At 47.4% G+C, this 16047-nt stretch overlaps 2 protein-coding genes across 4 annotated transcripts; one reads left to right on the plus strand and one right to left on the minus strand.

The window, feature by feature from the left end:
- Nucleotides 1-548: 548 nt before the first annotated feature.
- On the minus strand, nt 549-7527 carry irak1 (interleukin-1 receptor-associated kinase 1). 3 transcript variants are annotated; one of them, XM_053425593.1, is made up of 15 exons: nt 7036-7527; nt 5937-6104; nt 5725-5856; nt 4872-4957; nt 4603-4779; nt 4447-4511; nt 4239-4350; nt 3911-4029; nt 3618-3831; nt 3173-3241; nt 2997-3084; nt 2165-2259; nt 1328-1835; nt 1154-1207; nt 549-1076 (listed from the first exon to the last, which is right to left on the minus strand). In XM_053425593.1, the coding sequence occupies exons 1-15, from the start codon at nt 7145-7147 to the stop codon at nt 997-999; spliced, it is 2079 nt and encodes a 692-aa protein (XP_053281568.1). In that variant the 5' UTR covers nt 7148-7527; the 3' UTR covers nt 549-996. The 3 variants fall into 3 exon arrangements, with proteins under 3 accessions (XP_053281568.1, XP_053281567.1, XP_053281566.1); XM_053425592.1 differs by having other exon boundaries at nt 3911-4032; nt 4872-4954; nt 7036-7523; XM_053425591.1 differs by having other exon boundaries at nt 3911-4032; nt 7036-7523.
- A 2045-nt stretch (nt 7528-9572) lies between these two features.
- On the plus strand, nt 9573-15588 carry mecp2 (methyl CpG binding protein 2). Its single transcript, XM_053425590.1, has 4 exons — nt 9573-9829; nt 9926-10119; nt 10228-10364; nt 11267-15588. The coding sequence occupies exons 1-4, from the start codon at nt 9588-9590 to the stop codon at nt 13577-13579; spliced, it is 2886 nt and encodes a 961-aa protein (XP_053281565.1). The 5' UTR covers nt 9573-9587; the 3' UTR covers nt 13580-15588.
- Nucleotides 15589-16047: the final 459 nt, after the last annotated feature.

Consider the following 16047-nt stretch of genomic DNA (forward strand, 5'->3'; position numbering starts at 1 on the left):
ACAAACTGAGTTATCACCACTACATGGATCATCAGAGCATACATTTATATGAAAATAGTAAAACTTATTTATACTGCTGAGGTCCCACTAAAACCATTCAACCACTGATACGATAACACTATTCAACTATACTCAAGACTGAACTTAATATATATACAAACTGTTGACTTTATTAATAGATTGATCGAGAAGTTGAACAAGTTTGCTAACTAGTTCCATCAGCAGCTAACTTAGGCTAAGCACTGGGTTAGCATTGGACATTTCCAGGCAGTGTAGTAGCATTACTAAGTTAATGCCTGTTCATGTTAGCCTGGATGAGAATAGTAAGAAATGATAGCATGGGCCTGTGAGGTTACTTTGTTAGCATCCAATTACCATTAATCAAGCTCATCACAGTAAATGCTAATATTTCTTAGCAATGACGAGGCTAATGCTAATAACATTATTTTAAAACAGTAATTGGTGACAGGACCTCGTCAGAGAACAGTTGATAGTGACGACCTGACCTGTCGACATGTTTAATGAAGTAAACATGACAAAGACATGTATGTGGAAGGCACCATGGCAACTTTATTTGTGTCACATGTAAAATATTTATAAAAATATTATAATCTGTCATTTTCATATATGATTAAATTTGTATGAGCGGAATAAATAGAAGTGATTGATTAACATCTGCAGGTCTGATCAGCGGGGACAGTCCTGGGGCCCATCAGACCCTGCTGTATACTTCTGTGTAACTGCAGCTTCTTTGTGTCTTTGTTGTGGTTTAATTAACTTTAATGACACTCACTTCAAACTGAGTTTCTGGCCCCGGGGGCCCCTCAAGAACCCCCCCAACGGATCCGTCCAACATTTGGAAGATGTGTGGACACAGCACCACTGTGCTGAGAGGCACATGTGGAACATCAACAGTTAATGGAAATCTGTGACCCTGCAGGTCCTCATCTGAGTTCACAGACTCTTTGGTCCTGAGGAAAGAGACTCTGTCATCCATCAGTCTTGTTTGGCAGGAAGGTAATCGAGCTCATCGCTCTCCTCAGGATCCCTGGACCCGGCAGCCCCGCCCTCTCCGTCTGAACAGAACACAAGCATGAGACACTCGGGATAAAAACAAAGTAACGTGACAATAGAAGAAGATGAAAGTACGTACAGAGGTCATCAGGCGACAGAAGCTCCGACCCCTGAGTCCTCTGCTTCTTCTGACCTGAACACAAACATGCACATTTATTTTAGAGATGAAGATTAGAGCTCATAGATACCGACATTAATAAATATTTACTGAACCAATACGTTTATGTATAAATATACATATATTTAAATGTACCTGAGGGTCCTAGGGAAGGCGACTGTGACTTCAGCGACCCTGCAGGAGAGAGGCATTCTGGGACCCCGTAAAGTGTTGATAAGTTCTGCCCTCTAGTGTACCCTGGTTTGTCAATGGAGCAGTTCTGCTGAGAAGGGAAGTTGTACTGGTCCTCAATGGGGACAGACGTGAACTCTGAGGGGCCACAGGGATGCTGGTCTCTGGTGGACAGAGAGGTGGAGCTGGTCCCGTCTGATCTGAACTGAGAGAAACCTTGACTCTCGTCAGTCTCACAGGGGCCTATGGCCGAGGAGGAGGAGGACTGAGGTGTCCGGTTAGTGTCTTTCAGTGGTCCCAGTTTGGCCATCTGGTCGGTCAGAGTTCCTATTCTAGAGTCGATGGATAAGGGGGGACAGGGGAGGGACTGGGAGAAGTTATGGACGTGAGGGGGAAGAGGGTGATGCAGGAAAGAGGAGGAAGAGCGGGTCCCCGTCACCAGGTTGTGGACATCATTGAGTTTTTGAAAGACCTGAGAGTAAAATAAAAAATTGGGAAGAGGATCAGGTTTGGAGCCCTGAGGAAGTTCACAGCACTTTATCTGAACGTCATTGATCGATTAATGAATCTATTAATTCAGAGGACGATGTAAATTTAAAGTGACAGACAAACCCTCTGCTTAAAGTTGTCATGATGAGGTGAAGTGGCTGTTGATTGTTTAGTTTTTATAAGCCTCTTTTTCTTAACAAAATAAGTTGTAATAAGTAGTTCATTTGTATTCTACATAGACTGAATGAATTCTGTGGTCCGTGCAGTTTGTATCATGTGACATGATTCCTCGTGGCCGATGGTGTCTCTGACCTCGCTCATTCCCGGCCTCTTCTTCCTCTTCTTGTCCAAACATGTACAGGCAAGAGCCAACACAGTCATCCACTCGGCAGGCTCTGCAGCGCCCCCTGTAGACACAGAGACACAGCAGCTGGTGAAGAAAACAGTAGAGTTTATGTCCAGACACTGGAACACTGATGATCTTCCCACTGGACGAGTGACTGTATTCCACCAGTGGTATCTGTATTCTCCTGTCTGCCACTTTCCTGTTGTAGTGTGAGCCGTGTCCTACAGGGGGCAGGATCAGTCCTTATGAGGATGAACATGTGAAAGGATCACGTTTAGGTTCAGACCTGATGAACATGTTTAGAAGTTTATCTGAAGTTTTTTTTCTTCATGATTTCAGTATGACATTTTAATTACTAACATTGTGATTTAACACAGAGTCAGTTGCTCTGAACATTTTCTGGAACTTTTTATGAACCCCTTGAGTAAAACATCTGGAAAATGTCTGAGTCCATGTGAGGAACCAGCAGGACAATGTGTGGAAGCTTCCCAGTGAGCGAGTGGACGTGTTGATGAGGTTTCTAACACGTGACGGACGTGAACTGGAAGAACACAAACATCTCAGGATGAAGAAGAGGAGCCGGACACGTAGAAGACAAAGACGTCAACTTGGAAACACGAGGAGATTCCAGATGTTTTGGTGATGAGGGCCGACACCGGTGTGAATGAGCTGTAAACAACAACACTGATCTTTCCACATTTTCCTGTTGTAAAAGAGTCTTGACAACAGGAAAACATGACAGACAAACTATCTGAACACAGCTGGTGATAAACTTTGTGTTCAGTATCAACCACCGACCTGTCATGAGCCGCTGGTCTAGCTGATTCTTCCACAGTGCTGCACACGAGCCAGTCGGACTGTCCTCAACCTCCTCCACCAGGTCTTTCTACACAGGGACATTTAAAGAACACTTTATTGCTGTTCTGGTTGATGTGTGGACCAGTATGAACAGGTGACCCACAGACTGCTCTCACCAGGTATCTCTCTCCTGACTTCCCGTCTCTCTCCAGAGCACGACGTCCAGTCAACACCTCCAACAACACCTGGAACACACACACTTTGAGTCAATATCATCTGTTCTGTGAAAACACAAAAATATATATTTTTATAAACTCTTCTCAGCCACAAGGAGCTGCAGTAAACTACTGAACAGAGCATGAGACATAATGAGACATGTTTTCCTCCAGGCGATTCTGTCTTTGTAACTTTCCGATCTTTGATTTGGTCAGAAAGGGTTTTGATTGGGCGTAAAGTGAAGTCACATAAGGAGCAAGTGGACGCGGACAGACGAGCTGGACAGAGGGAATATTTTCTCTGGATTAAATGATCGTGGTTTCGATTACAGATCCGTCCATCAGCTGACCAGAGATCACAGCCTTTGGTAAACCATAATTCCCATCAGCCCCTGGGGTGTCTCACCACTCCAAAGCTGTAGACATCCACAGCGGTCCCCAGCTCTCCATTCCTCACATACTCGTCAGGCAGATACGCCAGAGTTCCTCTGACCGTCTCCGTCTTACCCACTGTCTCCGTCCGAGTGGGAGAGGGTCCTGTTGACCTGCGAGACCCAAACCGAGCCAGACCGAAGTCGGCCAGCTTCGCCACAAGGTGGCGGTCTAACAGGATGTTCGAGCTGAGGACACAGAGAAACGCGTGTCACAGGTGGAAACACTGTGGGATGTCTGGTGATGTGCTGATGATGTCATACTGACCTCTTGACGTCTCCGTGGATGAGCGGTGCGTGTTTGTCGGGGGGGGAGTGAAGAAACGCCAACGCTGACGACACGTCTTCAACAATACTGAGTCTCTGACACCAGGTGAGGACAACACACTGCTACACACACACACACACACACACACAAAGGCAACATATAAGGATTGAGTCTTTTATAACATCTGATGACACATACACTGTGTGTGTGGTTGTGTGTCTGTCTGTCTCTCTCTCTCTCTCTATGTGTGTGTCTGTGTGTGTGAGTTTGTATATGCGAGTGTGTCTACGCGTGTTTGTATGTATCCGTTTGTGTGTGTGCGTGTTACGTTGTGTAGCTGCTCCTCCAGTGATCTGTTGTCCATGTAGCTGTAGATGAGACACAATGATCCTCCTCCTTCACAGACACCGAGCAGATCCACGATGTTCGGATGTCTGAACCTGAACACAACACCAGCAACACACGCTTTTATTTAGACATTTCTTTACAAGTGTTACCAATCAAAAGGCTTTTATCGTATAATGTGAGACACTTACTTTGAAAGTTTCTCCACTTCAGTCTGGAATGTTTGTTTCAGGAAAGTCAAGTCCAACACACAGTCCTACAGCAACACAACCACAACAATGGCATCAACATCCCAAACACTCTCTGACTGGACCTGTGACATTGTGTGGTGTGTGTTCTGTGCTTACCTGTTTGAGTTTCTTGATGGCGCACTTTGTGTTTCCCAGGGTCGCTCTGTAAACAACTCCAAACCCCCCCTCCCCAACCTGTAGGGACGGGGAGAACCCCTTTGTCCCAGCATGCACCTCTTCATACGACCAGCACATCACCCCGCTTCCTACTCCACACGCTACCACCGGGGGAGCCTGAGGGGGTCAAATGATTATTATTATTACCATTGTCATTAACACTGACACGATGCTGTGTGTTTGCATATCTGTTTGTGTGTGTGTGCGACCTCTGGTTGTGATGAGCGGCAGTGAGAATCCAGATCCAAAGGGGGCGGGGCCGGTCGTGGGAGTGGCCTTCCTCCTCCTTTAACTTCTGAGGAAAGAAAGGAAAGTGGAGACGTCACCATCACAGCAGCCACCAGGGGGCCGAGGTCTCACCTGTTATTGTCACTGTTATGTCATTAAATCCCAGTGGAAACCGGGCATAGGGATAGTGGATAAAGTGATGAAGGTTTATATGGATCAAAAAGCTTGGGAGAGAATCTTTCCCAAACAAATGCTTTTGAAATAATTTTAATATCGTGTTCAAGTAGCCGGATCACTGCTCCATCATTACTGCTGCACACTGCATCAAGTCAAACCGAGCGCCACCCCCCCACCCAGTGAAGCTGGGTGATGCAGGCAGAGACAGGAAGTGATGTAATAATTCCACTGAGGGGATTTTATTTACAACACATCGACACTAGCGTCAGCTCTTATCACCACAAACTCTCTTGACATCTTCTTCTGTGGTTTCTCCCTGTGTGTCACCACTGTTGCACAGGGATATTTATTTAATTATTTTCATTTTAGCCTCTTTTGCATGTTACAAACGTCAGAAATAGTCCTCATCTTAAAAACTGCTGCTACCTTTCCCTCCAGTTCCGGGACAATCATACAGAAGTTACGCAATTTGGTTATAGTGATCAACAGATGAAATTTGTCTCTGGAAACAGGGGATCACTGTAAGTCAATCTGATAAGGAGGCCTCATGGGGGTGAGAGGTGAGGTTCACACCAGGCGACGTCACTGCCTCACCCACTGCCTCATGGGAAACATCTGAGAACCCAACAACAAGCAAACACAAACAAACCAACAAACCTGTCAGTCTGCGGGTGCTGAGAGTGGGTGGGGCCTCAGATGGTTTGGGAGGGGGGTCAAACTGAGAGGGAGAGACTTGAGGATGGGGAGGAGGGGGTGGGATGGAGGACAGAGGCTTCAAAGTGGATGTCCCTGCAGAGAGAGAGAAGGGGAGAGCACTAATGAGTCCTCAGAGGTCAGAGGTTATCAGGGCTAATCAGGGGTGAACTCACAGCTCAGGATGACATCTTTGGGTCGGAACAGCTGCAGACGCTCTAATAGGTCAATCAGCTCCTCCACTCGACCGTTCCTGTTGCCCCATTGGTTCATCACCCAGTCGGTCCTCCTCTCACTCCTCTCAGCCAATCGCACTTCAGTCTGATCGCACAGGACCTCCGAGGCTACGAGGGAGAGAGAGAGACAGGTTAACGGACAGTCAGACAGGTTAACGGACAGACAGGTGACCAAACAGACAGACATGTCAGCAGACAAACTGGTAAAACCGAAAGACTGATAGTTAAACAGACAGACAGATGAAGAGACATACAGGTAACCAGACAGACAGATTAACGGACAGGCAGGTGACCAGACAGACAGATAGATAAACAAACAGACAGGTTAACGGACAGACAGACAGGTGACCAGACACACAGACATATAGATTTACAGACAGACAGACAGATAGATAAACAAACAGACAGATAGATAAACAAAAAGACAGGTTAACGGACAGACAAACAGGTGACCGGACACAAAGACATAAAGATAAACAGACAGACAGGTAAACAGACAGAAAGGTGACCAGACAGACAGACAGGTAAACAGACAGAAAGGTGACCAGACAGACAGACAGAAAGATAGAGAGACAGACAGGTGACCAGACAGACAGGTAAACAGAAAGACAGACAGACAGATAGATAAATAGACAGACAGGTAAACAGACAGACAGACAGCCAGGTGACTAGACAGACAGATAGATAAACAGACAGGTGAACAGAAAGAAAGGTGACCAGACAGACAGACAGAAAGATAGATAGACAGACAGGTGACCAGACAGACAGGTAAACAGAAAGACAGACAGACAGATAGATAAATAGACAGACAGGTAAACAGACAGACAGAAAGATAGATAGACAGACAGATAGATAAACAGACAGACGACCAGACAGACAGGTAAACAGAAAGACAGACAGACAGATAGATAAATAGACAGACAGGTAAACAGACAGACAGACAGGTGACTAGACAGACAGATAAACAGACAGGTGAACAGAAAGATAGGCACACCCTCCATGTTAGCCGTTAGCAGACAGTCTCGGTACCGGGACTCACCGAAGCGGGTCCAGTCCAGGTCTGACAGCGCGTCCATGACCCGGCAGAAGTCCCAGAGGACGTTGGGTGGTAGTTTATAGATAAACTGTCCCTTCGGGTGTCCCCCCGACATCTTATCACTTTACACAACTCTGAAGCTAACAGGCTAACAGCGGCCCGCTGTGTGCGTGGGGAGGTGGGGTCACTCCGGGACACGGATCGGTCCGGAACAAACCCGGTAAGACCGTAACATCTGTAACATCTGTCCGTTCAGTCACCGACAGTCACCTGGAACCACCACCGCACGGGTTCAGCTCGGTCCTGCTACTTCCGTCCGCCGCCAAACTCGCTGCAATAAAAGACGCTTCCGGTGACTGCTCCTCTAAATTAAAAGCATGTGATCCGTGGAAAGGGAACCGGAGAAGCGTGTGAAGGTTCATTCCGGAAACCGATGACGTGCAGAGTTCTAGCTTTACGACCTGAAACTCCCACAGCATCGCTTTATTTCCGATCTCGAACTTTCCAATTACATCTCGCGGGATCTATGTGCGTGACGTCGTGATGTCGGCGCAGGTCTCGCGGTGTTTGCTGAGCGCAGGGGGGCGGGGTGCAGCAGGAGGGAGCAGAGATGTTTGGAGGCTTTTTTTTATATAAAATTATTTATTTAAATAAAAATGGCCGCCGTGCGGAGCGGAGAGGACCGACTGTAAGTGGCTTTTTACATTTTCTCCTCCTTCACGCGCCGCCGCCTCGCGCCGCGCAGCCGCTTCCGTCGTGTGTTTTGTTCAACTTAAAGTGCGCTGGTTTTCCCCGCGGCCTGTCGCGGCGGAGCGGGGTTAGCGGGAATACGTCACAAACTTACAGCTAAGTCTCTACTTTAGCTGCTGTCACCACAGCGGAGCTTGGCCGTAGTTTAGCCCGCCTCCCGTGCGCCGCCGGGCCGCTCTGACTTCCACACCACTCCCTGGGAAGTCAGGCCGGGGGTCGGCGGTGGCGTATCCGACACAAACATCACAGTCCCGGGCACCGGCGGTGTGTCCGCCCGCCGTCGTCAGACAGGCGGTGAGCTAACGGCTGCTAGCTGGTTAGCAAACAGTGTGTTCATGTGAAGGAGCAAACAGGCATGCTGCTCTGTAACCCGGGTTGACCCAGGTTAACCTGGGTTGACCCTCCATACACACACACGGATACACACGCCCCCTGCCCGCGGGCTGAGACACTAATAGGCCCCTATGAGATCAGCATCCAGCTGCCTCAGAGCCGCTGAGCCAGGCAGCTCTCTGCGTGTGGCTAAGTTTCCTGCTTTTCACTTCCTGTTCCTGTTCCTTCACTCACTGCTTTCACCCAATGTAGATATACATATTTATATGTATGTGTGTGTGTAACACTTTATATATATATATATATATATATATATATATATTACTTGTATGTGTGTGTATATATACTTTGTGTGTGCATAAATATAAGTAATTAAGTTAAGTTCATCTACTCCATTACTGATGTGGAGAACACTTATTTGCCTTTATATTTAATTAACTTAACAATTTTTAATTAGTTTTTATTTTAAGGAATTTCACTGACAAATCACATTTGATCAGAATAAAGTAAACTGACAGAGTTCAAACAGTCAGTCCATGTATTGATCAGTGAATTGACATGAAACTACTTTACTTTATGATCCCTCATAATCAACTGATTAACCATCAACACACTCATCATCATTATCAATAATTACAGTCCAAGCATTACGTCTTCATCCAGCGTCCACCTAAATATCAAACCCTTTGTGACCCTCTCAGTGTCCATGTGGTGCGACTCAGTGTTGTAGCAGCTGGTCTGAAGTCAGTGTTATTTAAAGGCTCATTATCTCCATGGTAGCATGCAGGAACATGGACAGGTGATATCTCCTCCTGACTGATCACCTCCACACAGCTGGCCAATCACTGCGTGAGGTGGGCGTGGCTGTGAGATTGTCAGATGTGTTTGGTTATTGTTAAACCCTCCGCCCACATGAAAAAAGTGTGATGTCATGAGTGATGTAATGTTAACAGATAGGATGTCATCATTTCTCACAGGGAGGAGGGTCAAGAGGGGGAGGAGGGACCCGTCTACCCCCAGCCCCCCCCCAGAGAGAGGGACAGGTCCCACACCAAGACCAAGAAGGCCCGCAGGGAGGGGCGCCATGCCGACAGAGGGGCTGAGACCACATCGTTAGGCCCGCCCTCAACAGCTGGGCTGCAGCCACAGACGGGGGCGGAGTCACAGGCCGAGGTAGAGTCATGTGATTTATGTCTCGCATGAAAAGATAATGCAGGTTTCAGGTATATATTTGGATAAACCATATCCTGTAAGTGTTGATGGGGGGGGTTATGCTGAGGGCAATGACTGGTTCATTGTGACGTCACAAAATTATGGAAGTCTTGATGGCTCGTTGTGAAGGGAAAGGTTGTAAGACGTGCTGTTCATTTGTTGCAGACTTCTAATGCTCTCTTTAATTACAAAGCTATTTATTTGTACTTGGTGCAGTGCTCTCAACTATATTCTAAATAAAGGTCTGATAAAATGGTTTCATGTCGCTTCCTCCCTTCCAGGCGTTGGAGCCGGTGGCAGGTCCCTCAGAGCCGGGGTCAGCACCAGGGTCCGAATCTGCGGCTGGCAGTGAATCTGCCGGCTCTCCGAGGCAGCGGCGCTCTATCATCCGGGACCGTGGGCCACTGTACGACGACCCGTCACTGCCCGATGGCTGGACGCGCAAACTCAAACAGAGGAAGTCTGGACGCTCCGCGGGGAAGTTTGATGTCTACCTGATCAAGTAAAGCACTTGATGCTGTATTGCGCCTCCATGAGGAAATGGTGTAATAGCAGAGTTTTTGTGATGACGTTTGTTTGTTTATGTCTAATTGTTTAGCTCAGAGGGAAAAGCTTTTCGCTCCAAAGTGGAACTTATCGCCTACTTCCAGAAGGTCGGGGATACTACCACTGACCCCAACGATTTTGATTTCACGGTCACCGGTCGTGGAAGCCCTTCCCGTCGCGAGAAACGCCCCCCCAAAAAACCCAAGGTGGTGAAACCGTCGGGACGAGGTCGTGGGCGACCCAAAGGTACTCCGCCACTAACACCAAGAGTCTTTAACTTTACCTTGAACAAAGATTGTTGGTGTTTCTTTTTTCTCTAGGTTTCGCATTTCAACCTCTGTTGTCTTTGTTTAGGCAGTGGCAAAATGAGGCAGGCTACAGAGGGTGTGGCCATGAAGCGTGTGGTTGAAAAAACTCCGGGCAAACTGCTGGTCAAGATGCCCTTCAGTAAGGCAGAGTCCTCTACTGGCACCACCTCCACTGCCTCAAAGGTACGACTGGTCTGTCATCAGTCTAAGCATCAGAGCTGGAAGCTGACCAGCCCAGAAGGGACTTTTCCCAAGCACACATCACCTCCATCTAGATTTCTAACTGGCTAAATATCCAGACAAATCTGCAACAACAGACAGATGGTGGAGTGTTCGAACCCCTGCCAGTCTTGTGTTATGAAATGTCAACCACTGTAAAGACTTCTGATCACAAAACAGCAAGTCATGTAGTCAGAATGACATCACTTGGTCAGTTAGGTCAGGGGGTCTGTCAGACACACCCAGTAAATCCAAACTTGTTTTAACAAACATCTGGCTGAGGCGCCTTTGTGCATTGTCCTCAATCTTTAGAAGGATTTACCGCATGTAATGTGTGGATTCAGAATTCATAGAAGTCTTATTCCAGGACTTCTGTTGTCAGATATAAAAACCTGGGTGTTCAGACACTGGGGTCTCGACCACAGAAGGATTCCAACTCCGGAAGGAGACATTCCCAAGTTTGATATGACCGGATTGAGGAGGCCATTGGATGACGGAAAGAACATTTCAAGAAACTCCAATTGAGTCAATATTTCTATTTAAAGTCTACTTCGTGTACTTGAAAACGTAAAAAGTAATATGTATTCTTCAAGTACACAAGCAACAGTCAATTTACAGGTTCTACAGACTTTACCAAGGGTTTAAAGTTTTAGTGATGATTTCTTGGTGAGGATCTTTAACTGCTGCCTAGAACAGACGCACCCGGGTCGATGTGTACATTAACAAAGCCCTGCAACTATGTGTGGAAGTTGTAGTTTGTTTCAGCACAATTGAGTTTGCAGTATAATAATATTGTTGACGTTTTATATAAAGCAGTAACAAAGTTGAGGCTAATGCTACTTGTTGATGTCGTAATTCCTCTCCAGGTGGTGTCTCCTGCTATAGTTCCTAAGTCCCGTCCTGGAAGAAAAAGGAAATCAGAACAGGAACTTCCACCCCCACCACAGATTGCCCCCAAGAAACGGGGTAGGAAACCTGCCTCAGCTTCAGCAGCAGCAACAGTGGCCACAGCCTCCACCTCCTCTGTACCCACAGCTGATAGCTCAACAGCTGGGAGCTACACTGCAGCTGCCATCTTAGTTGCTGAGGCCAAACGGAGAGCAGCCAAGGAGTCCTCCACCAAACTTGTCGTCCAGGAAACAGCTCTGCCAATCAAAAAACGCAAAACAAGAGAGACACTGGAGGAGAGGCCGAGTGTTCAGACTCCAGCGGTCACGAAAACAGAGACTGGAAGGAGGGATACTACAGAGGGGGAGGGCGGTACAGGAGAAGGGGCTCACACCTCAGAGACTCAGCCCACCCCCCCTGAGCAGAGCCAGTCACAACTACCGAAGTCGCCTGCTTCAGATGAAAGCCAATCACATGGACACAAGACACATAAAGGGAGGAAGCACAAGGAGAAAACAGGAGCAGCGGCAGGAGATGAAGGAAGCAGAAGAGATGAAGAGGGTGAAGATGTAGGTGATAAAGGAGGAGTGGGAGCAGGAAGGAGTAGCAGCAGCAGTAGTAGCATTAGTCCATCAAAAACCCACAAAAAGAAGGACCGACCTCACAAACACCACCATCATCATCATCACCACCATCATCGCCACCAACAGTCCTCTGCCTCCACATTAAATCAGCCTCCGCCTCCTGCAGCCCCTGGACATCCAGCACCCTCCAGTCAGTCAGGACCTGAAGTCCAGCCCCAGACTTTGCCTCTGATCACCACCCAGCAAGCTCCTTCCACACCACAGTCCAAATCTGTGCCTCAGGCTTTGCCTGGACCTCGGCATCCTCCTACTCAAACACACAACGAGGGCAAACCCTCTCACCAACATGATCCTCAGTCACCCAGTAAGCTTCTAGCCCAGCCTCCATACCTTGCACCCCAGTCATCTCCTACCAGGCATGTCCTGCACCAGTCACGGCCCCAGCAACCCCCACTCCAAACCCAGCCCCAGGTGCCTCCCAAAAAAGCCCAGTCACAGTCTAGCCACTCCCCAGCCCAGCAACGAACCCAGCTTCAGACTCAGCCACCTCCAACTCAGTCACTCCCTACTCAGTCCTCATCCATTCTGCAGGTTCATCCGCCTCAAACAAGGCCTCAGCATCCAGAAAGTCAGTCCCCAACAGCACCCCAACCGCAAACCCTCCCCAGACCACCGCCTCAACCCCAGAACCAGCTCGGGCAGTCCCGGCACTCATTCGAGTCTCTACTTCAACCCCAATCAAGGACCCCAACCCAACTTCAGACTCAATCCCAGTCCAGAACCCTAACCCAAATTCAGACTCAATCGCAGTCCAGAACACCAACCCAAACTCAGACTCAATCCCAGTCCAGAACCCCAACCCAACCTCAGACTCAATCCCAGTCCAGAACCCCAATCCAAACTCAGCCTCGATTACAGCTCAGAAGCCCAACCCTAATGCAGCCTCAAATCCAGTCCAGAACCCCGACCCAAACTCAGCCTCAACCCCAGTCCAGGACCTCAATGCAAACACAGTCTCAACACCAGACCAGGAGCCCCCAATTTCAATCTCACCTGCAACCCAGGCATCAAGAGCAGCCCCAACTGCAGACAAGGCTCCCTTCAAATGACCAACTCCAGACTCAATACAGACCACAACCCAGACAGCTTCTCTCGCAGTCTAGACCAGCCCAGTCCCAAGCACAACCACGTGTTCAGCAGATTCAAACACAGCAGAATCCCCAGTCCCACCCTCAGCTCACTAGACCCCATGTGCAGCACCTCTCCTCCCAGCGTCCATCTCCCAGCCTAACCAGGACCAACCTGGTTCCTGCTCAACAGAACCAGAGTGAACAGCCCCAAGACCTGAGCACCACACGTCCTGCTCGAGGAAGTCTGCTGCAGAGCCGAGAGGTCCGCGTGGAAGACATAAGGGCAGAGGGAAGAGTGGAGCCGGCCATGACATCAGAAAGCAGAGAGGTTGCAGGAGGGGACAGAGGGTCTAACAGCACCTCCAGACCACCCAGCTCCATAACTGCTGGACCTCCCGGAGCAGCTGGGGCTGTTGTTGTCCCAGGGTCGGATGGTAGAGCCAGGCTCCAGGCAGAGCCGGAGGCAGCAGGTGAGAGCAGGGAGCTCAGAGACATTGTCCCTCAGTCCGCGGTCCCTTGCCCTAGCCGGGAGGAAACTGTAGAGTCACGGACTGCCGTCAGCGAAAGAGTCAGCTGATTGGTCAGACCGATGACAGGCTGACTGATTATCAGACTAGTGGACTGTGTCAGCACCTGGAGGAAGAAGAGATTCATGGAGGTTGAATGTTTTTACACTGTTTGCAGATTGAAGGATAGCGTCGCACAGAGCTGATGGAACTGTCGCAGCTTCTGCCTGGTATGATCCGAGATCCATATGGAGACTTTAAAGTTCTGGATTAGAGAACCGACCTGGACAGACGGAGGAGAGATAGTGTCTTTTTCTAGGAAAAACAAACAAAAAGGAAAAACCGATAAAAAAGTGTGTGTATAGATAATCAAAAGGCAGCTGTTGTGTCCCGCTAGTCTCCTTGGGGAGGGGGAAGTAGTTTGGAACTAAAAACCAACGCTTAACAACACATTACTCTGAACGAAACTTTGCTTCCAGAATATAACCATTTTTTTTATTTCGTATTTTGATAGTTAATTGTTTTGTCTCTGTTATACAGCTTTAAACTGATATTATTGACTGACAGTCCCTTATTTAAAGTCCTGCTATTGACTGACGGTCCCTTACTGAAACTAGTCCTTGACTGAAAGCCTCAGAGGTGATGTGGGCCGACGGTTTGCACCTTAAACTGGTTTCTTGAAATCTCACATTTGTTTTCCTCCCTGTTTTCCATTAATCCCACAATAAACAAAAAGGGGGGGGCTCAGTAATTTCTTCCATCATCATCCACACTGCCCCCTACAGGTAGCCAGTCTGGTGTACGAGTATTTATATTGAATTCATGACTACACAGACCTCATTCTGAACAGTGTTAGTGATCATCGTTTGAAATAATTGAGCGACTTGAGGAATTCCAGATTCGTCTGATCAGACTCTGATACAGCCTCAAATACAGATGAGTCATGGTTTGATTTAAAGAAGACGTAAATACCCCTCCGTTGTTTTGCAACTATTTCAAACGAATTGTTCTTCCAGTTTAGAGGTTCTTCCGATTTCTGGTCTTCATTGAATATGTTCTGGTCATTTCATTTCCAAAGGAAGCATTTTAATATCAAACCAAATCCACTATTACAGTAGCTTTATTTTAGTTTGTATTCTTAATGAACGAGTGGGAAATGGACTCCTCATTTATCGTTTCTTTGTGTTGAACATCTGGAACAGTTTGTACAATCAAGCGTCTACATGTCACTCGTAGACTCTGCAGGCCTTCAACTGGAGAAACACGTACGCAGAGGGCGACCTCGCAGAGGTTTGACTGTCGGCCATGTTGGTGTAAACTAAAGAAAAACCCAGAAGGAGGTGTGACGCAGCTTCACAAAACTATTCATCGACCATAAAACTAACTTTGAGTCTGTAAATACAGATTTGAGAGTGAATCTGGATTGTTTGGTGGAGTATTTGAAACTCCAGTGGCTTTAAAGCTGGTAAACGATGACCCCTCAGCTGTGAGGCAAGTGTTGCCAGCAGTAGACAGAGAAGCATCAGGACAGGATCTGCCTTGACCGGTTGGAGTAAGATGAGAGAAATGAGGGAGAGAGGAGAGGTGGAGAAAGAAGAAGAGAGAAACCAATACCCCAACTGAACTTACAGACTCTGTTACCATTGTTCATCTCCAGCACTTAAAACAACGCAGCTTCACCCTTATTAGATAAATGTCCCTCGTTCTTTAAAGTGCTTGTTCGCTCACCTTCATGATGACATCATACAGGTGATGTTTAGTTTGGCCTGAGGCTCCTCCCCTCTGCATACGTGGTGCTCCATTGTGTATGACTCGCTTCACAGGACTCGACCCGGCACAACCACAGTAACCAGCCACCATGTTGCATGTTCCAGAGTTTAGTGCCTATAATCTTGTGCGTCTTGCCAGAAGCCACCATGTCAGCGAAGCCATGTTGTGTTCTTAGACTTTAGTCGTGACGTGAGGTGACGTCATAGTTGCTGATGTTGAGGATGAATATTCTGCTTCAGTGGAAACTGTAGAAAATCTAGTTTTTACCTGTTTTCTTATTTTTCTTTAACTAAAGCATTTGTGTCCCTAATCTGTGGTCGTCTGATTCACTGACTCTCACACTCACTCACTCAACCAGCGAATCAATTCACCATCACTGATGAAGCTTCACTGGCCCAGGTAATAAGTATAAATGGTAAATCAATCGATTATCAAAGGAAACACCTGTCACACGTATTGATAATAAAATAACTGGTCCAGGACCAGGTGTTAGTCCTGTTTCAAGACCTGATGGTCTCTATTAATCACATTTTGATCAGGCATTCATAACTTATTAGAGATTTTATATTTGCAGCCAACTCAACTCATCACATGATTGATCACTGAATGAAGAACCAATCAAGAGATACTAATTTAACACAGTTCTGAACATATAGAACAACCCAACGAGATAATGGGTCAAAGGTCAAAATAAACACGATCTGTACACGCAGGACATTAGACCGCATCAGGTGAGGAAACCAGGAAGCTGCATGAAGACTTCAGATCC

This window comes from Pleuronectes platessa, chromosome 6 (genome assembly GCF_947347685.1).
Source record: "Pleuronectes platessa chromosome 6, fPlePla1.1, whole genome shotgun sequence".
NCBI lineage: Eukaryota > Metazoa > Chordata > Actinopteri > Pleuronectiformes > Pleuronectidae > Pleuronectes > Pleuronectes platessa.